Here is a 27,958-nt window from a genome sequence, read left to right on the forward strand (position 1 = left end):
ATACCAGCAAACTGTGTGACTTCTGGACAGATAAGACTAAAAACCATAACACACATACAGACAGGTGACAAATCAAAAGACACACCAAACATATTAGTGTTTGTAGACCACCACAAGCCACCAGAACAGTGCCTTAGCACATTTATTTTCACTGGAATTGTACAGACCAAAGAAAATAATTCTTAAGATATTCCAAATTTCTTCAAATCCTCCCACAAATGTTTATTTAGGGTTAAGGTGTGACTGTGAATGCCATAGAGTGTGATTAACATTATTTTCATACTCATCAATTCATTCAGCTAGTTGAGACACCACTCCCATCAAGAAATGATTCAGGATAAAAGTGATCAGTCAGAGGAACTTCGTACTGACTTGCACTGACCTTTCACTCAAACCGGGGCAGCAAAATGCCTCTTACATCATTAAGGTGCCTCTCATTTATAGAGTTTTTCCTTATGACATTTCTGAAGCTGGAGCAGCTCTCCTCTTTCTACACATACACCAACACAGTTAGCTGCTCAGCTCCTTTTCAATAACATTATCCTTCACTTCGGCAGCCAAATGTCAGCTCAGTAGGCTGGAGAAAAAGTGGATTTGTGGAATTTCTACCACTGTGACCTTTCCTATTCACTGCTTTTTAATCATCTTTCCTTATTCCTTTTCCAGCAAAAAATAAGAATCTTTCCTCACTGCTCTATTTAGTTCTCTCTCTCTCTCTCTTTCTCTCTATTTTTCTCTCACACACACAATGTAGACTAAGCAATAACAACAAAAAAAGGCAAAAAACACTCCTTAATTGTGAAGATGCACACTCCCTGATACTCTCTTGCTCATTATCAGTCTACAAGCCCTTAAATCCAGCTGTGAATGCTATTTTAGTAGGAGCAGGTGCTAATGCCCTCTCTCACTATGAAGGCTAGCAGTCTAGACACATCCTCCAGAGAATATGGGCACATTAGCAACAGGATCCCGAATGCTGGCTTGCAACAGAGTTCATAATCATGCTGAAACTGGTTGGCATTTCTCTCATCAGCAGTCTGGATCACCTCAAAGCTGCAACATGCACAGCACACACATCACACACAAATACATAAAAGGAAGGCTTTGAGGAAATCCCTGAGGTGGTTGTGGGATGATGGAAAGTTTAAAGCAAAAATGCATTTTCGCTGCACAGGCATTGGGCTTCAGAAATGGGTTTGTGTTAAAAGATCTGGGATTTCTGGTATAATGCTGGTGGGGTGCTTTTTGAAAGTGCCTAAATTTTACTGTAACAGGTGGAGCTTTCTGAGTTGACAGGCAACATGAGTGACCAGAGTTATGGTATTTTGGTGGTCCACATTAGAAATTTCCCTGCAGAAATCCTAAAAAAAAAAAATTTTGAACTGTTAGATGTGCCTAGATGTGAGACATGTAACTCGGAATTACTCCAATTGAAGAATAGTTTCATTTTTTATGTAGAGCAGAAAATTTCATTCATGTACTGTATAGCAGAAATCTGATAATCTCACAGATCTTATTTTCCTATATTCGCTGCCCTTTAAAAAGAAGCAGCAACACCAAGCTGATCTGAATTTTAATCTTCCTCTGTGCACATTAATTCTGAGAAATGCAATTTTTATTTCTGCAGAAAAATTGATTTCACATCATAGCTCTACTTGACATTGTTATAGCTGATGCATGGGCTGAAGTCAGTGGCATTTATAACGTATATGTGAAAACTAAAAATTCAGCTTACTGTGCTGAGCTAGGACAAAAAATGTAAATATAAAAAGTACACACATAAGTACACACACTTCTGAAAAAAGGTCTTCAGAAGCACTTTATCATACTTAATTTTGTACAAACACATGCAATAATAATAATAATAATAATAATAATAATAATAATAATAATAATAATAATAAGCAACAAAGGCTTCTCCTGCTCATACCTTCCATCTGTCATTTTCAAACAACAAAAATGTTGAAATATAAATAGACCCAGTAGACTCATGATGACACTGCATCAGCATTCAGATGTAATTATGTATCAATCAGAGAAAAACACACAAAACATGACACTATTGGTAGGATATGTACAAATATGTTCAGCATTCAGCTAAATGTACAAAATGTCCAGAAGCAACAGATGCTGCTGTAGTAAAAGACAGTAAACAGAGCGAGGATGACTGCTTCAGTTCTTTACAGTTTTGAGTTCGAACCAGACTGAAGACGATTTACACATCCATGAGAGGAATAGGCAGGATGTAAACAAATGCTAACGTCAAAAATGACAAAATACTACGTTGATCGCCTTTTCGGTACTCTGCATACATACACATGCACACTTTTCCTCCCCACAAAATTAGACATAGAAACAAACACACACGCACACATACATACATATATACACACAAACATATAATATCCCTGTTTAATGTGGCTGGACCACCATTTTAAATCTTCACTCTTATTCAGTCAATACCTTGGACACATTGAAAAACCTTCACAGTAGACAAGGACACTTTAAATCATCTGCACAAAAGCTCCCGTAGTTTCACAGTGTTACCTGCATCATTAGGGTAATCTGTTAATGCCTTATCCCCAACAGGTCTAATAGGAGTTGCTGCATGAAAGCTTTAACTAAGCCATATGGGACATAATGAGAGCTAAATTCAGTCTTAATTTTGACAATGAAAAATGGTGCCTTATTCACCCAACATCATCTGAATGAGGTAATCCAACACCAGCAAGTACTTGACATGCTTGGCAGTATGTCTCAGTAAAGGACCTGTAAGATCCTTTCCTTGGAAAAGTGCACAGAATTGGGCCATTAGTCCTGACAAACGAAGCTCACAGTTTTCTGCTCCTGTAAAATGTACCTATGGCCTCTTCTGTACTGTAAACAACCTTCCGGTGAATAGAGTGCATCCCCATAACTGGGCATATTTCCCTCCTGCAAGGAAGAGTTATAATGTCTGCTGTTAGACATGCTGTTTTGTTCAGAAACTAGTATGATTTATGTGTGATGGGGAGGCTTCAGAGCCACATTTGGTCCAGTGCTCAGTCTGAATAATGTCCCCTGTTTAAAATGGCTGTTACAAGTAATGAGCTCATTCTGCATGCCAAGGGACAGCGTACTGTCAAATAATGATCCGGGGAACCATGGAGGGCCAGGCACGCACACACACACACACAAACACACACACGCACACACACAGTAGTACACAATTTCAATCTAGAAAGAGAGAAACTATTTCCAGTCAGAGCCCTGATGAATAAGGTTGTTGACAAAAACATTCCTCCCCACTGCATCACTTATTACACAACAAAGCAGAGCCACAGCATGTGGGTCCACTGTATGAACGCTTCTTCTCCGTTCAGACTCTGAACTGAGGACTGCACAGGAGCAGGCCTGGTTGGAACAACGCCACTGAACACAAGGGGGCATGATCACACCCTCACTGCAGGTCCTGTATGAGCGGTCAGAGGGACCTGAGAGCCGCAGTCATAGTCTATATCCACTGTATGAGAGCTGCTAATCAATCTGCCGTGTGAGTAGCCACGTCTGTCCACGTGTCTGTCCCGGAAATGCTGAATGTAGCTCTGGATGAGAGGAGGCAAGAGAAAAAGCTGGTAATTTATAATAAGAACAGGACTACAAGTGGTATAGATGTTTGGAAATATTATATTACAACACATCAAGATATTTTTCGAGGACATGATCATATCGCTGGGGAAAAATTTAATGTTTCAGTTGTTAGATCTAGAAACCATAATGCCAATTCCTCTCCTAAAATCATAATGTCAATACATTTCAACATCATGATAATACCCTCATATGCCCCAGACCTAATTTTAGCCAAAGTATATAATTTATGATGAGGGAGGGAACTAAGATAATCATGTGGTGTATGAAAGGACATATGGTTATAAAAGGACAATGAGAAATGGAATAAACAGCGATCAAACAGAATGAGCATAAGTGTTTACCGGCGAGAGAACATCTCCATCATAGCGCCGTGTGGGGTTGGGTTTCCTGCGATATGTGGGTTCTTGATGCTGGACTTTTGCAGGAGGGTTGGTGGAAAGAGGGTTAGACTGGGGAGGATGGTGGTATTTTTGTTTCTGCTTATGCTGCAGCTGCTGCTGCTGTTGGGGTTTCTGTTGTTGTTTCTGCTTCTTTTTCCTGTTTTCTCTTCTCTCCTCTTTTTGCCGAATCTTCATCAGCTGCAGCCGCCTCTGCTGATGACTGATGAACACTTTATGGACAAGAGGGAGGAAGGAGAGGGAGGAAAGAGAGGGATGGGCAGAGAGTGGGAGGGAGAGAAAGTGATAGAGGAAGATTTAAATCAAGTAAGAGGAAAGCCATTTGTTCTTATAGAAAAAGAGGACAGCTCAGAAAGACAGAGGGCTAGAGAGACAAAGAGAGATAGAGATAGAGGTAGATAGAGAGAGATAGAGAGATTTGTGACAAACAAACTCAATGAGGAGGACAGCTTGCTCATTTTCCACACCAGTTCATATCACCCATCATGCATATACACTACGAGATGTTTTCTCATTCATTCATTTCAATTTTGCTGAAATGTAAAGACAATAAACTGTATGTACAAGTCAGATATCTCTCCCATTGATCCGCCAACACGATGCCAAACAAACTGCTGAGTGTTTTGACACTTTCTGCCTCTCCACATGCCTAAATCAGCATTCACATTCTGTTCCTTGTCACTAATAGAGGCGGCAGGATTATTTTTGTCCTTTCACTCACTCTGTTGTGCCTCGACAGATATGGGCCCCATCTGTCAGAGAATTCACATAATGAGCTCCCTCTTTCTAACACGCATGCACGCGCACACACACCCTACCCCTCCTACCCCATGCTCATATTCTCCCCGTTCTTGATCAATGTTCCTCTTTCCTCCCCCTATACACAGGGCCCCCAGCTTGTCACTATGGCAACGTCCCCAGCACAGCTGAAGCGTCCTCCCCTCGCACACACGCACACTATAATTCCGAGGTCAATTTGTGTGTTATTTTTTCACGCCTGCTTTCTCGCAAAAAAGTGCTGCAGACACCTTACTTAATACTCTGCATAAGATGGAGACTAATTTGTCTGATCACCAACAGCACATTAAGCTCCAATCATTGTTTTTTACTAATCACTCAACAATCCTGGTTCACACAATACACACACTAAGCAAAAAACTCTCACTGTACCACATGCTTCACATCACAATCCTCCCACTACAACACTCTGTTGCTGTAGCGATTTGCTTTGGAACATCTCGGAAACACTGCCGACGCGCATACTGGTGGAATATATAGTTTATTCGCAGGTCACAAAATCCTGCAGCTCACAGCACAATGCCACCTCTGATGGTATTGCATGTGCCATGGGGCTTTATATATCATTAAAATTAACGTTCTGCATTCAATATATTACATGATGTATACAATCTCCCTCAGTCTGCTTATTGGTTGTGATGTTATGAATTTTTGTATGCTATTTTGTCTCACATGTTGTGCTGTGTTCGGATAAGCGGTAGAAGATGAATGAATGAATGTTGTGCTGTGGTTCTGTAGCCTTTATTAAGGATGTCAGTACAAATTTCCGTGTTCACTTACATACTGTATATATACACACACACTGAAGCATATAGTTCTAAAACCTTTTAGCCAAATCATCTGATACGTTTATAAATTCTTTATAATTATAAGCATTTTTATTATCATTTATAAACATTTTTGAACAACTTTCTAAACAAATGTAAACAAAAAAGAAGAAATGTATGTGGTTATGTGTCCTAAAACAATACAGCTTATGAGTATTCCATTTTCAGTGGCTAGGCTCAAGCTGGAATCCTGACTATAACACAGCAATCTGTGTCCAGGATTCAAACTTAACAATGTTATCTGTGTGGGTGGTATTCTCTCTATCCTGTCAATCACACCGTCACTAGCCAGTCATGGTTGTCCGTAAGCTCATGCATGCTGAAGAAAGAAGGAAAGCGCTTTCCTCTGAAAATCTTACATCAAATCATTTGGCTAGCTTCACTTGTCTCAGAGAAAACTTGCTAAACTTTGCCCTCCCTGATCGCTGTCGTATGATAGGAGAGAGCTGATTGGTGGTGTGGAATTAGTCAAAGCCAAATGAGGGACAAAGCTGGAAAAAAAAGCTTTTTTTCAGTACATACTTTATTCTTAGAAATGTCCAACCTTCACCAATATAAACAAAAGAAAAAAAAATAAATAAACCTCCCATTTTCTTTGGTTTGTCCTATATGAAGACATGCTGAACACATGCTGTTTTTTTCTGTCTGTAGTGGAAAATACACATAATACTCTAAATGAAGTACAAATTTATATTTGAATTCAATGGTTTCCACTTTTCAGAATTCAGCCCTAATGTACAGTATGCAGTATGACTTGACAGAACTCTATCTTTAGTTGGAAAAGGACAATGATTTGGCAGCTGTACAAATCCTCAGGCAACACATGCAGCTCAACAGTGGCTTTGGCTAAGCCTGTACACAGAATGCAGCAGAACAAGTTTTCTCTCCACAGGACCAGAATCACAGGGAATAATTAAGTAGGACACTCAGAAATAGAGCATCATCATAGTCCTCTGCTCTTCCTCTAACCACAATGGACAGTACTGGAATGTAGTGCATGTTATGTAACATATTTAAAAACCCTAGGGACGTCAATCAAATAGCGATCCTTCATAATTGCTATTATCTCTGCATGCTAGAAATGTGCAGTGTTACTCCATGATTGTGGATTCCCTTGTAAAAAAAAATGTCTTATTTTCATTCATTCATTCATTCATCTTCTACCGCTTATCCGAACTACCTCAGGTCACGGGGTCATCTCAGGCGTCATCAGGAATCAAGGCAGGATACACCCTGGACGGAGTGCCAACTCATCACAGGGCACACACACTCTCATTCACTCACGCACTCACACACTAGGGACAATTTTCCAGAGATGCCAATCAACCTACCATGCATGTCTTTGGACCGGGGGAGGAAACCCCCGAGGCACGGGGAGAACATGCAAACTCCACACACACAAGGTGGAGGCGGGAATCGAACCCCGACCCTGGAGGTGTGAGGCGAACGTGCTAACCACTAAGCCACCGTGCCCCCATGTCTTATTTTAGTTATTATAAAAATAATAAAAGTCATTTTTCTATGTCAATTAATCAGACAGTTAACCATTCAAAATGTGGTACAGGCCTCTTAGACAACAATGTTTTTCCCCCACAGTTTTCTTAGGTAACTGTGAGTAAGAGATTTAATAATTTTTAACAAAGAATTGATAAAATGAGTTTAAATAGCATCCATTATAAGAGCATTAAGGCCATTAAGGATTTCTAATAATTCACTTAAACAAATTCTTGACGATGATTTACTCTTAGTTAATAGTTTGTTCAACAATGTTGTATTTACACAATAATATTATTGATTAATATCACAATACCACCAAAATTAAACAAAATGGAATGAGATCATTTATTTTCCACCTTTCCATTAGCTTTGGGAAATGCAGATGATGTAATTTTCTGTTATAGTGTTCCACATATTTCATAAGGGTGAATCTGTTCAGGTTGTGTGACAAAAAATATTTTCATAACCTGTAATGAATGACTCATGGAAAAGCATGTTTCGTGGATAAGAGTTTAAATAGATTCATACAGTATTTTTAAAAATAATGTTAAGTAATTTAAAAATGTAAAAAAATCCAAAAGAATTTTTTTATTTTTTTAAAACACCATTTAGACTTTATGGCTAAGAGACTCTCAGCATGACATATATTAACTTGCCACTATATTCCTAATCTTTTTTGCAAAACACATACTAGATCCATTAAAACTTTGATAATCTTTTGGTTAAGCCTTTACTTTGTGATTTGGATGCATTGTTGTGCTGAAGGTAAAATTCCTATTCATCTTTACTAGGAGAAACAAAGGGTTTCAACTAAAATCAACTGCTATTTGTAGGGTGCACTGTTCCCTAAAGCCCCATTTCTTGCTGAAGAAAAGCAGCCAAGAACCATGATGCCACCACCACCATGCTGCACTGTGAAAATGGTATTATTTTGGTTATATGAACTTTTGTACACATACCTTTTGGAATTGATCTCTTCAGACTGTAACACATTTTGCCACATGGATTGGCCTGATGTAGTTTGGAGGCTTTTTGTAAGAAAGAGCTTCAATCAAGTCACCATACCCCATAGAAAAATACGAGAGATTTTTGCGACATGCAGAGAGTAATCAGTACTTAGTACTTAATCCTGTAGCTCCTTTAATGTTGCTGTAGATCTCTTGGCAGCCTCCCTTGTAAGTTTTTGTCTTGTACTTTTCTCGGTTTTTAGAGAGTGATGTCACTGACGTGCTCCATTGTCTCTATTTGCTTATGATGGCTTTTATAATCTTCCATGGATCCATATTAATGTTTTGGAAATTCTTTTATACCCCTCTCCTGATCGATACCTTTCAACAATGCATGCTTTGTAAGCTCTTTGCGGATGAAACTTTGTTGGATGAAATTAAGAAGATCCTACAAAAACAGCTGAATATTATTTGGGGTTTATAAAAATAACTGAATAGATGTCAGCTGTATGATAATTATTTTGAACATGAGATCGAATTCGATCAGTGTGAGCCACATCAACAATTACAAAAAGGCTGTTTTATAACAGTCACTTATTCAATTTATTCAACCAGGTTATAATATCTTGAATTAATATCTTTTTTGGGTTGTAATTTCACACTGATGTTATTTATCTCACAAAATCCTGCCATTTTAATAGGGGTGTGAAGACTTTTTCTATGCAGAATGTTGTTTAGGACCTTTATCACATGACTTATTTTTTCTTTACAGTGCAATGGCACCACAATCATGGAATCACACTACATTTATTCACAATTTTGAGTTTTTTTATTGGCATAGGAAAGAGACATTTTTTTAATCATCCCTCCCTTTATTTGGTAACTTTCCTAACAGATGTGTATGGCTGATTTTGACCCAAGATAAGAAACTGAAGATCTGTGAGAGCAGACTGATAGGTGGTGAACCGTACCTTCAGTGTGTGAGTATCCATCTGCAGTCACCTTCCACTGAATAAGGACTCCCAGCAGGGCAAGCACAGGCCACACGCCCATCACCACCCACGTGTACCAGCAGACAGGCTGAGGAGGTGCCACCTTCACCCTTTCATAGATGTAGCGTGTGAGTGCAAACAGCTCCACAAAATAATCCACAGTGACAGTAACAATGGCTGAGCCGAACACAGCCGTGGAGAGTGTGGTGAAGCAGCGCTGCCACTGCAGAGTGAGCACAGCAAACAGCATGCCTGAACCTAGCAGTACACCCAGTGGCAGCCACACCGTACGAGGATGGTAGAATTCTTCCAGCACTACCAATGAGGCCAGTGCCACCAGCAAGCCCAGCAGCAGGCCTACCATGAAGAGCCCCACACTACGCACCAGCATGGTAACTAAACCACACAGCGTGCCGATGCCCAGCCCAATTCCCACACTGGCCTCCACGCTCAGCTGAGTGTCCATCACTCGCTCCTTGTAGCACAGCATGAAAATAATGATGGAGCCGAACATCAAGCCGGTCAGGAACATTACAGCCTTAAAACAGCGGTAGCCTGAGAGAGAGAGAGAGAGAGAGAGAGAGAGAGAGAGAGAGAGAGAGAGAGAGAGAGAGAGAGAGAGAGAGAGAGAAGGGGGAACAATTCAGAGGTGGGAGTAAGTCACACATGTGCAAGTCACAAGTAAGTCTCAAGTCTTAACCTTCAAGTCTCAAGCAAGTCCGAGTCATTTTTTTGTGAGAGTCAAGTCAAGTCAAGTCAAGTCAAGTCGTAGCTTGAGTCAAGCAAGTCACTGGCAAGTCATACAGATGTTTGATGATTTAACTAAATGTAGATATTAAACAAAGTTAAATCTACAGTATTTATGGACTATGAGAGTTTTATTTGCATCAAAAATGATTATATGCATTTATTTTTAAAAGGTGTCCACATACAGGTGAGTTATAAATACAATAAAAATCTAAAAATGAATAAAAATCAAAACTACAAAGCCTAAGATGTAAATGTAGCTGAAATAAATTTCAATATGCCTCAAACATGGCAGAAGACCGTGGAAAAGTATATATAAAAAAGTACAATGGTTTCTATGCAACCAAATGGCATTTTTGAACAGGCATTCCCTTTTAATGGGACATGAACACATCCTTAAATTAGATCCTTCCTTTTTAACAACAGAATAACAACAACAAAAACGTCAATCAAAAAACGTAAATTATTGAATCACACAAACCTTGAAGTGAATTAACTATTGGGGGGGAGGGGAGAGAGAGAGAGAGAGAGAGAGAGAGAGAGAGAGAGATGATTGAAGTGAGTGTAATTTATTAAAGGGATAGTTCACCTAAAAAAGAAAATTCATCTTTTTCTCACCCTCATGATGTTACAAACCTGTATAAATTTCTTTGTTTTGATGAACACACATGTAGATATTTTGAGGACTGTTTGTAACCAAACCATTCACGAGCCCCATTCACTTCCATAGTGGGAAAAAAGGAAGTGAATGGGGCTCTTGAAGGGTTTGGTTACAAACATTCCTTAAAATATCTTCCTCCGTGTTCATCAAAACAAAGAAATGTGTACAGGTTTGTAACATCATGAGGGTGAGAAAATTATGAAAGATTTTTATTTTTATTTTTGGGTGAACTATCCATTTAAATTGAATGTGTGCGCGTGTGCATGCAATATGACCGTGCTTGCAACTCTGAAGTTTTTAATTTTTTTAATTTTTATATTAATTTGAGCGGTGGGGTTTTTTTTTAATTTTTATTAATTTTTTTAATTTTATATTTTTATATTTTTTATGTGCATCCCCATAAACGATCCATACGCTTTTCACTCAAAGCCTAACACTGAAGACCAATTATAAGTGCTATTGCAAAAAAGCTGACATTTCCACATAAACAGTGACCAAACATTTACACTACATTGCGCTTGCAAAAAAATTTACTTTGATAGAACTTTGTCGTTCAATTGTGAGCGATGTGGTCGCATCCTGCTGTTCTTCTCTTCTCATCTCATCTCGCACAAAATCCCGGTACCCGAACTTAATTATTTTTGGTGTAGCTCCTTCCATGTTTCGTCACGACTGTTAAGGTTTATTAGTTAGTGCGCGCGCTCCCTCTGCTTGCCTGCTGCGTCACGTGGTTAGATTACACTCTTGCGTGCGTTTAAAAACAGATTTAAAAACAAACAAGATAAAACAAAAACAAAAAACAAGTTATTTCGAGTCATTTAACTCAAGTAAGAGTCAAGTCTCAAGTCATGAATGTCAAGTCAAAGTCAAGTCGAGTCTTTTTTTAATATTTGTCAAGCAAGTCTCAAGTCTCAAATTTGCGACTTAAGTCCGACTCGAGTCGAGTCATATGACTCGAGTCCCCCATCTCTGGAACAATTACAAGATACTCTGGAACTCATTAAAAAAATCATATTATGAACACATACAAAAGCAAAAATTGCAAATATCTATATGTAGACACTAATAGAAATTCATCCAGTCAAGCAGTGTTGTGAAGGCATTTTAATTACATCAGGTCTATTTTTCTGCATGGTGTACAGGTTTATCTGTATCATAAACAAATAAATAAATAAAAATACCCCGCTGAACTGGTAAATTTATTCTTTATTATGTCATGTTTCCAATAAATGAAGCATGTAACAATTTAAGTTTAAAGAAGGATTATTTAAATTAAATAGATGTGTCTATCATATGTTGTTTTTTTGTTAGAACACACAAGTTTTAGTTATACTGTCCTGTCCAAACAGGAATATTTCACAAATTTCCCATTTAAAGAAAATATTTATACCTATATCTTTCAAGTCATCCAGTGGAAAAAGAACCAGCACTCTTTCTCAGTGGAAACATACTGTAGGATGATGAAGGAAAATTTCACAGTTTAGTGAAACCGATAAAGCTTATGTAATGGACAGGAACAAGCACTGCCCGTCATCATTATCAAAACTTATGTAATGGACAGGAACAAGCACTGGCCGTCATCGATATCATATTCAGAGTATTATTAAGTGAACTGAGTGAACAGCTTTGTGCAGTGTGGCAAAACATCAACAACCGGCTGAGTGTAGTGTGTGTGGCTTTTTTCCCCCTGAGTAAGTGGGTTTAGTGGGTTTCCTACTAAACACACTAAAATCACTTCATCTTTCTCAGCAAAACTGAAGATAAAATGACTCATAAAACTTTGTGGTTGGTGTGAGTATAAATAAAACAACACAACCATCTTGTACACATAACCTGCAATGTCACCTACCAAAGAAGCAATAAATGATGCCAAAGAGGCAGCACATGGAGCAGACAACAGAAGGGACAACTTCATAGCGCCGCTCGATCTCCTCGTCACAGCTAAAAAGACTGTCTCCGTTCCCACCCTGAGCTGGTGGGGCGAGTTTAAAGGCCAGAATCTGGGCCTCAGAGGACATGATGATCACGAGGGTCACGTGGGGGACTTTATGGAAGGAGATGGCAAGAGAGGGAAGAGTAGGGTCAGAAAAATTCAAAAGGAATGTCCCATTCAAGAAGATTCACCTGGAAAAAAAGAGAGGAATATAATAGATCATGTAGCAATGGCATTTTAAAAATAACAGCAATAAATACATTAATAAATATGTGGTCAAATTTGGGTAAAATCTGTCCCTAGATCTGCATCCATGGTCAGAGGTTAGTTTGGATCCACTGCAACCCTGCTGAGGATTAAACAACTACTAAAGAGGATGAATAGGTCATGTGGAGAACAACCGTGTGATGAAGGCTTCTGTCCAACAGCTGTACATGACAGCTTTTGCATCAGAGCTGCAAGACAAAGACAAAAATAGCATTGGTGTTATACTGCTACACACTGTAACTGCAACGTGCCTTGCAAGTTAATAAAACAAAGTGTACATGATTTGATATGTTAGGTTTCAAAATTAACCAGCATTAGATTTTTGGTTCACACCAAAAAACCTTATCTAGAAGTTGTCTGAGTGCTTTCAGCTTGATAAAAACAAGGTTTGTTAGAGTCCAGTGCACATCTGCATATTGCAGGCTACTGCTGTGCCAATATGGTGATATCAGAAATATTATATTGTGCAGCCCTACTATGCTTCCCTGAAATTCTCATGCAGTGCACAAGGACAAAGTGAACAATATCACCATCTTTCCTGACATGTACCAGCTTTCAAAAGCAAAAAACTATTCATCTGTAAACCAATTCTTTAGCGTTTTATCAAAACCTCTTCTAATTAAAGTGATTACTCAACTAGAAAATGCTTGACAGAAAGACTCCTTCCCAAAGAGAACTAAAAGCAGAAGAATAAACATCCACAGCTGAGTGCAGAATTATTTACTGCTTGTCATAACTATAAGAAAGTGAACAGTTATGAATAATGCACTGTGTAAACTAAGAAACATTCCACACTTAGTGAAGATGCCCTAAATCCTATAACTTTCCCTGTTTAATCCTTTATGTATAAAGGTTTAAGATCTAGTCATGTCACATGGAACAACATCCTTTCCCAGAGACAGCGAGCTCAGACAACCTTGAGCGTGTTTGTGTTTCATGGGATGTATTTAGTAGCGGTGGCATATTGATCAATCGTAGCATGTGCTTGTAGCTCTAACTGTGTAGCTCTGGCACATTGATTCTGCTGTGGTGTGTGTCTATGAGTTTGTGTGCTAGTTCTTTTCAGTCCCTCCAGGATTTTTGCACTGGTGGAAATGAACGCAAAATCAAAATCAAAAAAATTACTCAAGAATTTCTGCTGATTTTGAGGAAGTCATGTTACGTGACATCACAACATGCATTCAGCCAAAGCCCTCTTCTGTTCATGTGCATCAAACATGATTACAACTATCATAGAAAGCAATTACGTATGTGTCTTTATTGGTAGTAGTTTAAAGAAAGAATTAAGTTTTTGCTATTTTTGTGACAATCACAAAAAAAACTATGAAATCCAAGGAAACATACACACAAACACAGAGTTGCCTGTACTGCAGCTAAAAGAACAGTTATGTTCACTCTAATGGTTGTTCTTTATTAACTATGGGACAGCACTGTTAAAGTGCAACTTGAAATCCCCTGGAAGTAAGAGACAGAGAAGAAAATACAGATTGTAGGATTAGACTCCTTCAGATATCCTTCTTTGATCTGGATCAAGACATGTCTCAAAGTGTGATTTATGCACAACCATCAAACATCCTGCACATCTAAGGAAATCATACTGGTGACAGAAGTAGAAGAGCAGCTTAAGGAACATCGGCCCCTTTTAAGAATTCAGTCTTTGTGGCTCTATCAATGAACCCGGTTGTGAACTGCAGCTGTGATAGTTGTGTATATTTTTCAAATGAGAAAACTGCCACCTAATTTTCTGTGTGATTAAAACAAAACACAGAGCATTACATTTACCTGGTTTTGTGTCAGGTTGACTACCATTATACTTATGAGTCAACAAAGCAATTATGTTACACAGAAAAGACAAAAGGATCAAATTTGTGTGTTAGATGCTCATCTAGCTCTGGGACCACAATTTATACGTTTAGTTTATAAGTGGCATATTAGTGTAAACATAATCACTTTCTGTTCCAACTTATTAATCGGTGCCATTTAAGATACTTAAGAGCAAAGCTCAACTGCACACAGACAGTAGAGGACTCAAGGGTAGAATGACGGAGTCAAAGAAACCAAAAGTAGTCCTGTAACCAGAACAATGTCTGTTGTCATAACAACTGCAGCATTATGGTATGCCTATGGTTATACTGCACTTAGCAAACGAGAGAATGGCCCACCACCATGGCAACAGGTCTTTAACCAATCAGTGCTGTAGCTTACCTTGCATTTCTCTTCTTTTTTTTTTTTTTTATGATCAGTTCTCACTCCTCCCATCCTCTCCAACACTCAAGGGATGTAAACAAAATAGATAACGTAATGCCATTGCCATGTTGTTACAAAATGTGCTTATAACACGCAAAGCAAAAATCCATTTGCAATTAAAAGCACAAAGAGTTTAATGACAGGACTGTTTCTTGTACCAAACTCTCACAGGCATTACTAGTAAGAACCCTGAAACTAAAAGGCAAAGGCATGCATGGTAATGTCTCTATGAAACCTAATCGCCTCACTTGATCTTTTCCAGCACAACAATAAAGAGAACAGTTTCATCTGCAACATGATTACATGTCAGACAGGATAAAGGACTATACGCGCTACTGAGCACGAAACGCCACATAAATTTCTTTACACTGGGGTCTGATGAGCACCGAGAGGGAGTTGCAGCAGAACGAGTCCAGACACTGCATGTCTGTGTGTGATATCTAAGCTTATAAAGCAGCATAAACCCAGGAGTCAGGCATGTCCACTGTCTCACATCATTTACAATACACACCTACACTTTTTCCTAGCAAATATATATTGTTTTTCCCCTCCTCTCACCCTCTTGCACTATTTGCTATTTATGTTTTTGTGTCTCCCTTATGTCATGTTTAAATATGTCAGAGCTTGCTGGAGGACTGGCAGAGTAATTTCACTGTATTGTGTAACTGATTTTACTGTTTACTGTTTTACTGTAGAATAAACAATAGAATACACTCTTGGATCTTGAATAAGAAACATATCACCTCACACTGAACCGGAGATAATACGCTCATATATAGTATAGTTTATATACAACAAATCAGTCTTATGTACAGTAAAACTGACAAGAAAAAGGTGCAAATTCTCTGCCAATAAATAAATTATAAACGGGTCTACACTAAAACTAACAATCAGGCCTCAAACAAAGAGCAGAGTATCCCGTTTCAAGACACCGCTCATTCTGCTCATTCCCTGTACAGAGCAAGATGAGATCATTTTACTCGTGTGTGTGTTGGCCTGCTGCACTGGCAATTATGTTACACCCTATATAGTGAACATACAGTATAGTGAAGTGAAAGGAAGCCTCTAGGGATATGGCCTAACATGATAGCAGATGTTACATAGAACAATGGCAAAAAAAATCTGCATTGAAAAATCAGGAGGAAAAAAAAAACATAAAACAAAGAAAGTAATAAAAATAATAAAGATAATAAAAAAATATAATAATAATAATAATAATAATAATAATAATAATAATAATAATATCTGAAATATTAAACTATATGATAAAATGTTTTATTGCCTTTATTAATTCAGGAGAACAAGTACATTTTATAAGAAAGAGGATTTATTTTAAGATGTGTGCCATATCGTCTGGTATTTGTCTGTGTTTGGTGAACTTGTAAGGAACAACATATTATAATCTATGAATGTATTTGATCCATCAATGAACTACATTAGGAGAGCATTTGAAATTACTTCTACTGTATGTCCCTCTGGACGTACAGCAGGCACTCTGGACATCCTGGCAAAAAGGGTAAGCAAATTCATAAAGACTACTTAGCAAAAAGTAATAAAATGCCATTTAAGATTACAATTTTTTTTTTTAAAAAAAGTAAAGACAGACATGAAGCATTTAGATTTAGATTATATTCCTATTGCAGCATGTCCCACTGTGGGTTTTTTTTTTTCTTTTGTACCAGCCTCCAACGTTTTTATCACTTTTGAATTAAAAAAGACAAAATAAATAAATAAATAAATAAATAAATAAATCAATGCAGCTCATCATGTTAGACAGAAAACATTCTACCCTCATGAAAATTCTCCCTGTGGAAAAGCACTGGAACTAGAGTCCATAAATGTAAATAAACATGTCCTCACATAAAACATCCTCATACCAATGAGATTCTTATTCTGTTCATAACAAAAGTTTTTAATTCTGCTATACCTTGTAGGTTTATAGTTCTGTCATTAGTCTTCCAGCGTCCCTGTGAAATTAGCTGTTAGTATAATTCGCTGTTGATGTACAATAACATATTTGAACATTGCATTAATATAAACCTGCATGTACAACACCTACTGATAAAGCATTATTACCTTGTTACTCCAAAAAAAAAAAAAACATCCACATTTTACCACTGGAAATTATAAATGCATTCCTTGATTCCAAAGCACTAAGCAAACTATAATTATGTGTAAATCTGGCAGCATGTGAAGCCAGCATTTTGAACTGAAACAAAAATTTTACTTAAAATGGCATTCACTACATGAATAGAGTACTCTACTACACAAAACACTGGATTTGCTATTGTATCAAACTCTCATGCATTTATGATCCTATATGAATGTGATCATTAGTTCATTAATGGAGTTTGCTGTCAGTGTTCTTATTCAAATCTGAGTGCACACCACACTGAAATCTACATTTTAGACTAATGCACTTCACACTAACTACAGAGTCATTATTATACTAGTCACAGAAAGCATCCAGGCTCATAAAAATAATATACAATATAGAAATGTATTCTGCATCAATAAAGTCTTGTATTGCATGGAAACAGAATCATAAAACACTATTCATTCTCATTCCTAAACAAGGCACGTAGACACAAAAGGAAGGTTTGACACACAAAATGAACTGCAGAACTCGCAGAAAACAGTGACTCACTACAGTTTTTCGGGCAGACGCTGCAGGCAGGCAGGCGGGCGGGCGAGTGACAAAGATAAAGGAGCAGCTTTATATACCGTTGTCTCCTTATTCTGTAGCAGTCAGCACAGGTTTTCCTGGCAGCAATGGCCTGGAGAGCAGATAAATGATGGGGGGATCCTGAGGTGAAGCCTTAGAGTTGCTGAGAGTGAGTGAGCATGCATGTCTGAGATACAAAAAGGAGAGCGGGTATGATTCTGTCAGTAAGAGTGTGTGCGCGTGTGTTAAGACTGAGCGACAGGGCCACGGCTCTGTTCAACCCCGTTAATCCTGTTGAGAGCTTCTGCTCCAAAATCCATTAGCACTGGAGGGCTTTCCCCTTCTCCTGACCTGAATGAGATCAGCACTCTAATAGGTGGATATACAGTGGGTATGGAAAGTACTCCTACCCCTTTAAATTTTTCACTCTGTTTCATTGCAGCCATTTGCTAAAATCAAAAAAGTTCATTTTATTTCTCATTAATGTACACTCAGCAACCCATCTTGACAGAAAAAAAACAGACAGACGTAGATTTTTTTGCAAATTTATTAAAAAAGAAAAACTGAAATATCACACGGTCATAAGTATTCAGGCCCTTTGCTCAGTATTGAGTAGAAGCACCCTTTTGAGCTAGTACAGCCAGGAGACTTCTTGAGAACGATGCAACAAGTTTTTTTACACCTGGATTTGGGGATCCTCTGCCATTCTTCCTTGCAGATCCTTTCCAGTTTTGCCAGTTTGGATGGTGAACATTGGTGTTCAGCCATTTTCAGGTCTCAATTGTTTTTAGGTCAGGGCTCTGGCTGAGCCAGTCAAGAATGGTCACAGAGTTGCTCCTTTGTTATTTTAGCTGTGTGCTTAGGGTAATTGTCTTATTGGAAGGTGAACCTTCGGCCCAGTCTGAGGTCCTGAGCACTCTGGAAAAGGTTTTCTTCCAGGATGTCTCTGTACTTGGCCGCATTCATCTTTCCTTCAATTGCAACCAGTCGTTCTGTCCCTGCAGCTGAAAAACACCCCATAGCATGATGCTGCCACCACCATGTTTCACTGTTGGGGTTGTATTGGGCAGGTGATGCCCCACAGTGCCTGGTTTTCTCCACACATACCGGTTAGAATTAACGCCAAAAAGTTCAATCATGGTCTCATCAGACCAGAGGTTCTTATTCCTCATGGTCTGAGAGTCCTTCACGTGTTTTTTGGCAAACTCTATGCAGGTTTTCATATGTCTTGCATTGAGGAGAGGTTTCCGTTGAGCCACTCTGCCATAGAGCCCCGACTGGTGGAGGGCTGCAGTGATAGCTGACTTTCTGGAACTTTCTCCCATCTGCCTACTGCATCTCTGGAGCTCAGCCACAGTGATCTTTGGGTTCTTCTTTACCTCTCTCACCAAGGCTCTTCTCCCACGATTGCTCAGTTTGGCTGGACAGCCAGGTCTAGGAAAAGTTCTGGTCGTCCCAAACTTCTTCCATTTAAGGATTATGGAGGACACTGTGCTCTTAGGAACCTTGAGTGCTGCAGAAATTCTTTTGTAACCTTGGCCAGATCCGTGCCTTGCCACAATTCTGTCTCTGAGCTCCTTGGGCAGTTCCTTGGGCAGTTCCTTCGACCTCATGATTCTCATTTGCTCTGACATGCACTGTGAGCTGTAAGGTCTTATATAGACAGGTGTGTGCCTTTCCTAATCAAGTCCAATCAGTTTAATTAAACACAGCTTAATTTTAGAAACCTGCAATCCAGTGAAGGCGTAGAACCATCGCAAGGAGGATCAGAAGAAATGGACAGCATGTGAGTTAAATATGAGTGTCACAGCAAAGGGTCTGAATACTTATGACCATGTGATAATTCAGTTTTTCTTTTTTATTAAATTTGCAAAAAATTCTACGTGTCTGTTTTTTTCTGTCAAGATGGGGTGCTGAGTGTACATTAATGAGAAATAAAATGAACTTTTTTGATTTTAGCAAATGGCTGCAATAAAACAAAGAGTGAAAAATTTAATGGGGTCTGAATACTTTCTGTACCCACTGTACATCCAAAACTGTGCCCTTCTGCTTTTCATGTGTTTATTTATTTATTACTTGTGTATTTATGCTCATATCTGGATGGGATTATATATAATACACATATACAACAAATATTTGGTTTATTGTCTAAAATACCTAAAGCTAGAAAAAATACTTTCAAAACAAACATGATGCCAGAAAGTTACAGGCATTTTAGGTATTCTATTTGTGTCGGATGCCATAACGGAGTCCAGCTTCCCAAGATCAGTACAATCTTTAAATCACCTTAAACTGTAGTGAAAGCATGCAATGCTTTTTCTAGTCTCTAGGATTTAGCAGTGAGAATTTTTCTTTTTGCAATGTTTTGGGGAAATGTAAACCTGCACAGGACATAATTTTAATATAATTTTCATATTCAACATTCACTCCACACAAAGTGCAGAAGTATTTGATCAAAAGTAAATATGGTTACATAGAACATTTGTGTTCTTCATATTTTGCAATATACCAATTACCAATAGAAAGCAAATGATAAACAGTGCAGCAGAGTGATACTAGGTCTCTGCTCACCTTTTTATTGTGATATTACACGTTCAGACCCTAGCCATAAACGTTTCTGGCTGGATGCTCAAGTGTGTTGAAACGGCTCTTCTCTCTGAGGGACAAACAAGACCTCTGTGAGCTCATGTACAGTATAGGAAAATGGACATTTAGAGGTATTCTGCTGCAATGTAAAAAAAAAAAAAAAAGGATACATCAAAACATGGGAAACAAAACAAAGTGCAAATTTTCAGCACTGCGAATTCTTTATAACATTTATTTGTTTATTGCAAAATCAAGCACCTTTTGCTGCAACAATAAAAAAAAAACTTGAGGAAAAGTTAAGGGACTGGGTAATCACTAAATTGGGGGAACTGATAATTTATGAAAACCGTACCATGTGATTAATAATCACTATTATCTAATTTACACATTTTGCATCATCTAAACACACATCAACAGTTTTTTTTACATTTTTTAAGACTATATAAGCTGTTTAACAACAGGTCATGATTTAACCTGGAAAAAAAGAACTGTAATCTTCATTGTCACTATTTTTAATTAAACCTAAAAAAAACTATAACTACTACTGTATTAAACTAAGGTATTACTACTATCATGTACTGTATATAGAACAATCCAGAGTCAGTATTGGTAGCAGTGATACTAGAGAATACTTCTACCTATGCAGGACTGCGTTTACTATGAAGGAAAGCTATCTGTAGATGAGGATCTCTGTGCATGGATCGTTAATGGACTTCTGTGAATGCTGCACCAGATGCTGTCTGTGTTTGTGTTTCATCAGACATCTGATGGTTGATAGGAGCAATCACTATTAACACTCTAATCATGATGAAGCCGGTGAGTGCTTGTTCAATGTGCATAAGTATTCTGTATACCTACATTACTACAGAATTCAAAGGCTCACGCTGAGCTTTGCTGTGCATCTGGTGGAGAGAAAACAGTGAGCGTTTGATGACGCTCTTGGCATCGAATTCGACTGAGAGGCCTGTGTTTGACCCCCTTGCTGAGCTCCCAGCAGACAGCTGAAGGGGAATGGGATAAAAAGGGAAAAAACATCCTATTTAAGTTTTAAAGCTTTTGCAACAAAACAAAAATAAAAGAGAACAGCCATTATCTATGAACAATAATAAGCAATGATGAACAATCTTGAGCAACAATGCTCTTTTTATCACATGACTTCATTGCTGTTGATGCTGATCATTATTATTATTGTTTCTTTACATTCTGGCAGATCACACATAACTGGATTTGGGATGTGGACAGATTTGTAATAAAATGAGCCAGGAGTCCTCATGTAAATTTAAGCAGACAAGGATGGTGAATAATGTACTGTAATTGTGGTTGAGCTGTAGGACTTTTTTTTACATGAACACACATGTACACACACACACACACACACACACACACACACACACACACACACAAAGAACAGGATGACCCCTGACACCAACTTTGTGTCCAAATTAAATGGTTTAGTGGTTTCCCCAGCCTTGAGCCTAATACAGAGCCTCTATTGAGCTATTCTTGGCCTTGGTATATGGAGAGTCTCTAAGAGTCACTGGAGCAGAAGAGAATAGTGATGGGGAAAGCTGGAGGGAAGAGAGGAAGTCATGCAACCTGGACGAAGAAGAAAGTAAAGATGGACAGAAGAGCAAACAAGGGTAAATGCAAATAGAAGGGGGCCGTTCAGAACATATGTATGAAGATAACCTTAAATGTTAGTCCAAGCTTCGTTATTTTCTTGTCTTTAGTCAGTTCTGTAAAGAAACCCCAAATTCCAGTTGGTCAACTAGCAATATCCTGGCAATGCAGCATGAATGGGAGAAAAAACAGAGGAGGAAGGGTGGGGGTGTAAATGGAAAACTGAAATTACAGTGTATGGGAAAAGGCTGAGAGCTAAAATAAGTTAGGTCTCCTTTAACAAAATAATAATTATTTGTGCTTTGACTGACATCAGAACTATCTCCAAACTTTTGGAGCATTTTTTACTTGCCATTTTTTTCTATTTTACAAATTGGTAATTATAAGTGTGGGGCAAATTGCTGTTAAAAAGAAACTGCTATGAAAGAGGGCCATCCTATACACTATGACATGGTGTCAAAGAAAAATAACACATCACACCACCCCACCAGTGATCACTGTCTAAAGAAGCATGTTATGTTTTATTCCCTATGCTATATTCACACATTCAACAACTCACAGCAATAAAGTGTACAAAGAACATTCATTTTCAATGAAAACTGACGGCTTCCACTGACAGAGTGTTGGTCACCAGACGCGGATGTGTCTAGCGGCTCAGACAAAATTACGAAAAGTTTAACTTGTATTAGTGCAGCAACTACCAATGAGACTGAAGACAGTAGCATGCACATAATCCATGGATAAAGAGCACACACTGCTTCTCTTTCATCTCTTATGATATGATGCAGATATACACTGGTGAAATATATATACGAAGACTATCTCCAGAATTTTCATTATAGCTGCAAGAAAAATGATCTGGAATGTTCACTTATAAATGTTATTACTATAACAACCAGTAATAAGAATTATACATATCAAATCAGTCTAGAGGTTTTACCACAATACACAGAGGTGAGAACACTATACAGAGCAAGCCAAATACTCTACACAGAGTGAGGCTTAACTCTGTGGTTATGTTCAGCATGAATAATGCAACCTAAGGACACAGACTCTGCGTGCAGTCTATATAACCACACCCATAACAGAAATTGGTACTGAAATATTGTACACTCATATGGCGTAAATGCAACATTAACACAGTTTATAATAAGTAGGATAAGCATGATGTATTTAAACCACAGTCACCTGAGGTTATCTGCTTGAGTATCTGTGCAGATGATCTATAGATGGTCAGAAAGAGTACACTAAAGGGGATAATGGGATTAACAGTGACTTACTGTCTCATTTACATTCCCCTCCGTCTCCACCTCCTTTGCACTCTTTTGCTACTCCTTTGTTTCTTTTAGGTCCTATCTCTGACTCTCTTTCTGTTTACATTCAACCATATAATTCGTTAGTAATCATCTTAATAGTTCAATTGTATTGAAAACCCTTCATTTCAATTGGATTGAAAGGTGTGGTGTAGATCTAAAATTATCCGATAAATATGAAAACCATGGCCATGTGAATGCTTGATTCTGTCTACTTTGGTACAAAAATACATTAAACACAAATTTAAACAAATAAATGAATCGAATGGAAACGTTTACATATAAAAAGAACCTACTGTACCTTCTGAAACCTGCAATCAGATTTATTTAATTTGGACTGATAAAACTGGGCGTAGGTAAACATTCCTGCCTTCTTTATTCAATCTCTTCTCAAATGAAATCCAAAACAGGTAGGTGTGCTGTAATGTAACGTAATGTAATGTGTCCCGCTTAGGACCCAAGATGCTGATTTTCCTCTCAACATCTTACATAACTGCTTACATTAAACCAGACAGTACCTGGATTTCAGACAGCTTTTTTCTCCTCATTTCCCTCAGTTAACACCCCTCACTGTGCCAGCATGGGTGTCCACACTTCTGCATCTTGTTAAGCTCATCACAAAGTACCTTTTCTTCTGGGCATGCTGTGGTAATGAAACACTGCATGAGTTTTACTAGAACACCCAATCGCTGTGCAAAACACATTCATTTACAGTTAAGAGCAATGCACAAGTGGTGTGTTTGTGTGTGTGTGTTCTATATTGTTTGATGTGGATTGAAATCAAATGCTCTGGCATTCACAAGTACTAGATTTCAACCTGACTGAACACTTAGGGGAGATATCTGGACCTGTTAGACAGCACTCAACTACACCATCATCAAAACGCCACTTGAGGAAGTATTTTCTGAAAAACAACATTTTCCCTTCAGTACAGATCCAGAGACTTATGAAATCACTGAAGCTTGTCTGGTACATCTTGTAGGGTCCAGCACCTTACTAATACACAAAAGAGCTTTTCACACTTGAAACAGTTAACCCTGGGTCATTGTAAACCCAGAGTAAACAGAGTACTAGATTATCTCGTTTCATAATGATCATACTTTACACAAAGATTACAGTTAATCTTGGCTAGTCATATAATTTCACACTATACATTTCTAAACCTTGATTTAACGTTCTTATTTGCATATCTGTGGTGTCAACTACCAGGAATGAATAAATAGTGTGTGGTCGGTTCAAATGACATCTTGTCTTTTTGCAATAGTGAGGGGATTTTTTATATATATATATATATATATATATATATATATATATACACACACACACACACACACGCACACACACACACACACGTATATATACGTAACATTCTAACACCACACTCTCTCAGACTGCACATGCTACGAGAATGGTTTTCATAACCCTGGGCAAAAACAGTGCTAACCCTCCTTCTAAGTTACAGGTGTGAAATGTTTCTTTACCCGGGGTTAAAAGCAGGGTTTAGGATGCTGAGGGGGTTAAGGCCAGTGTGAAAAGCCCTTATGTTAAATTTACAGAACTGTACAAAAGCTATAGCAACAATATTTTACATCTGAACAACAACAATTTTCCTCCTCAACAAATGCATCGCTATTTTATTTCCTGCAAAATTTTATCAAGCATACTGTATATTTGCAAACATGAGATGTAAAAGTATCCTGCTATCAATTTCAAGACTCAAAGTCATCAAATTTTGTCTCTCTCCATAATTTCCAAAACATGAATCAAAATCATGTGTTTTTAATCTCATCACCGAGATGATGTTTGGCCTACTGTATATAATCATTATCCTGCCCAAGTTCCCTCAGGCCATTTGCTGGTCAATAAATACACACAGTCCAAAAGCTTTTAAATCTTTTAAGCACAGTTGCGCCACCGATGTAATTTAATTTGCTGGATTTTTTTGCCATGAAATAAGTGCAGACAAAGTAGATTCTATTTAATTATTGATGATTGGGTCTCTTGCTTCCCCAATATGACACGATAGTGGAAATCAGAAAGCACCTATGAACTTTTCTATGAATCCATTACAAGCTACCAGATTAGATCTAATGCCATGGCAACTGCTGTATTATCTACTGGCAGAAAGCATGGATGCAAAACATGTAGCATGTACATTAAGATTGCTTATTGTTTCTATGCATACCTGGTAGCCTCCTGATGACAGGATCAAAACCCTCTTTTATTTTTCTGCTTTAACCCACTTCATGTTATCTAGCAGTTAGCGAGGACGTGTGAATTGAAAACAGAGAGATTAAACAGCACTCTGCCCTTCACACCACTGACTCAATTTTATGCAATTTGGGTGAGAATAGGTCGTCAATTATGTCTTACTGTTAATTACTGGGACGGAGTATTTAATTTAGCAAACACTGATGACTTTTTGGAAAGTTCTACAACTGAGTGCAAAAATCTGCACCCACTTCAGCCACTTCTATTCTGGGTTTGTTTCAATTACAATTCATCAAATAAAAAATACTGTGTTTAAATTTAAATCTGTTTGAAAGGCCATTTATTATATTTAATTCAGCAGTTATCATTAGTAGCAAGCTCAAAGTCTAAATAACAAAGAACATAGTTGGGAATAATTGAAATGTGCCTAAGGTGTCTAAGGAATTAATGACATGACTAATCAAGTGAATAAAAAAAACAGTTCTCAAGCACTGAAAGCAGAACACTGACCTTTCAGAGACCTGGATATCTTAAAAATTATACAAATAAAATAAAAAATATATCACAATTTTCAATAACTTAAAATTGGCTTTCAGAAACTGAATAATCAAACACAAGATATCACCATAAGAATTGAAGAAGGATTAAGATGTCTGTGACCTATAGAAGTCCTTAGATGTTTTTACATGCCACATTCATAATAACATTGAGAAATATGATGCCAATTACCTCACTGTTGCATTGCAACAACAGAATTTTTTAGTGTTTCTGTTCATTTTGATCAACATAAATCTCTTACTAAATGCTGCATCTATTTATTAAGGCAAGTAGATTCAATACCCTTGAAAATGCATTTGTAGAGGGATCCGGTATATGAGCAATCAATTTGAATAACTTAATAATCATCAGGCTTACTGTATGTCAAAGTCATGTGTTAAGAGATGAAAGGCCATGGCCAATGATCTGGTAAAGTCAACTCATCGTTTGTGGAGGAGCTTAATTCTCCACCTCTTAAAACTGTTGCTACAGTACAACTCTAGCAATTACCAAAGATAAATCAAATGTGTCCAAGGAAAAAAAATGTACACGATTTAAATCTTTCAAAACCAGACAGGCAAGGCACACACCACATCTCTGCATGACAGTAAAAGTTAAAATGTTAGATTATTCAGCCATATGATGTGTTTACAATAAAAAAGTAACAATGAAAGGTAGATCATGGGACCTTAAGGAACTTTGTCATAACAAATCAAAATGTACACCACATGCAGGTGACATAAATACTACAGATATAGTACAGTATAGTATTAACTCTTTCCCATCCTGGCAGCAAGCAAGAGTTTTGTAGCTATATTCATGAAAGTGTATTTCTGAGATTCTCCTATGCAGACAAAATATAATATATTTTATGGAATCATTTTCTCTCAGTGAGTCATTATTATGAAACCCTTCAGGAAAATGAGTCAATAGCGTACCCAGTATCCAGAATCATATATGATATGATGGCATCTCACATCAGAGATCTGATTGATTTGAGTCAGAAATAATTAAACATTACTAATGGGAGGAAAGCCCTGTAATGTTGTCAGCTTGAACACGTGACTTCCTCACAAGCTGTTATTGCAACTCAAGTTCAATCCTACCTGCTTTCAAACAAAGGATTTAAATGACACGACAGGCGCGTATTTACAATCATGATCTAATAAAGTCTATGAAAGAAATAAACAATGTGCTTGTAATCCAGAGTGCATTACAACAGAGCTCATGGCTGCAGACGCACCAAACACAGCAGCATGAGGAGATGAAACAAAAGGAGACAAATCACTGCTGCTCAAAGAACAATAGTAACAACGCCTTCAGGTGCCATGGGGCATTTTTTAAAGCTCCAAATGTCCATAGAATGAATGTGTAACAGTACATGTGGGATACATGCCATAAAAACAGTATTTGCCATAAAGACCCTTGATTGTGTTTTTAATTGCCCAACAATGCCTGATGTTAACCAGAGCTTATGTGACAAACCCATCCTAGTTCAAATCTCAGTTTTTGCAAAGCACAGTCAAAAAAACATTAAAGTGCATCAAAGCCTAATGTGCATCTTATGTTAAGTGTTATAATGCTGGGAAATAAGAGGGAGAAAAAAAATATAATAATAATAACAACTTACCAATTCCTCCAGCTCCTGCGCTCATCCAGGAGTAGAAATGTCCTCCTCTATTCGAGTTTAAACCTCAGCATCATTTTCAACGTCCAGGAAACCTGTCTTTCATTTAATATAGCAAGTCCTTAAGCCGAGATGAACAAGCATTCCCATTAAGGAGAACCATAACAGGTGAATTCCTCCTTATCCAAACCTATCTTTCACAACCACTGGGTAGAACCAAACAGACGCGTTAGCGTTTGTAGAAACCAACAAAAACGTATATATCCTTTTGCTCTGAATCTTGATATGGTTTGACAGTTTCCCCACAGGGACCGGTACTGAACCGAACCCGCTTCCGTTCAATCCAGCGGTTCGAGTGTAATTCAGTCGTTCACGCGCTCACGGCTTTGTTTGGAGTGAACCATTTGGGAGACAAAAAGCAGGGGGCGGGTGGGGGTGGGTGGGTTGGTGCGAGC

The 27,958-nt window shown here is 38.0% G+C and overlaps 1 protein-coding gene across 1 annotated transcript; it reads right to left on the bottom strand.

Annotated features, from left to right (window-relative positions):
• Nucleotides 1-1,929: 1,929 nt before the first annotated feature.
• tmem198a (transmembrane protein 198a) lies at nt 1,930-27,920 on the bottom strand. Its single transcript, XM_060876767.1, has 5 exons — nt 27,507-27,920; nt 12,347-12,621; nt 9,069-9,644; nt 3,972-4,240; nt 1,930-3,584 (listed from the first exon to the last, which is right to left on the bottom strand). The coding sequence occupies exons 2-5, from the start codon at nt 12,513-12,515 to the stop codon at nt 3,432-3,434; spliced, it is 1,167 nt and encodes a 388-aa protein (XP_060732750.1). The 5' UTR covers nt 12,516-12,621; nt 27,507-27,920; the 3' UTR covers nt 1,930-3,431.
• Nucleotides 27,921-27,958: the final 38 nt, after the last annotated feature.

Source organism: Tachysurus vachellii, chromosome 8, assembly GCF_030014155.1.
Source record: "Tachysurus vachellii isolate PV-2020 chromosome 8, HZAU_Pvac_v1, whole genome shotgun sequence".
Classification (NCBI taxonomy): domain Eukaryota; kingdom Metazoa; phylum Chordata; class Actinopteri; order Siluriformes; family Bagridae; genus Tachysurus; species Tachysurus vachellii.

What these genes read in the sequence shown, in the direction of transcription:
- tmem198a (XM_060876767.1), bottom strand. Translation starts at nt 12,515, where the DNA reads ATGTCCTCTGAGGCCCAGATTCTGGCCTTTAAACTCGCCCCACCAGCT. An exon ending in TGGATACTCACACACTGAAG is followed by an intron (nt 4,241 to 9,068) that starts GTACGGTTCACC and finishes TTGTCCATAAAG; the next exon opens with TGTTCATCAGTCATCAGCAG. An exon ending in ATGGAGATGTTCTCTCGCCG is followed by an intron (nt 3,585 to 3,971) that starts GTAAACACTTAT and finishes CCTCTCATCCAG; the next exon opens with AGCTACATTCAGCATTTCCG.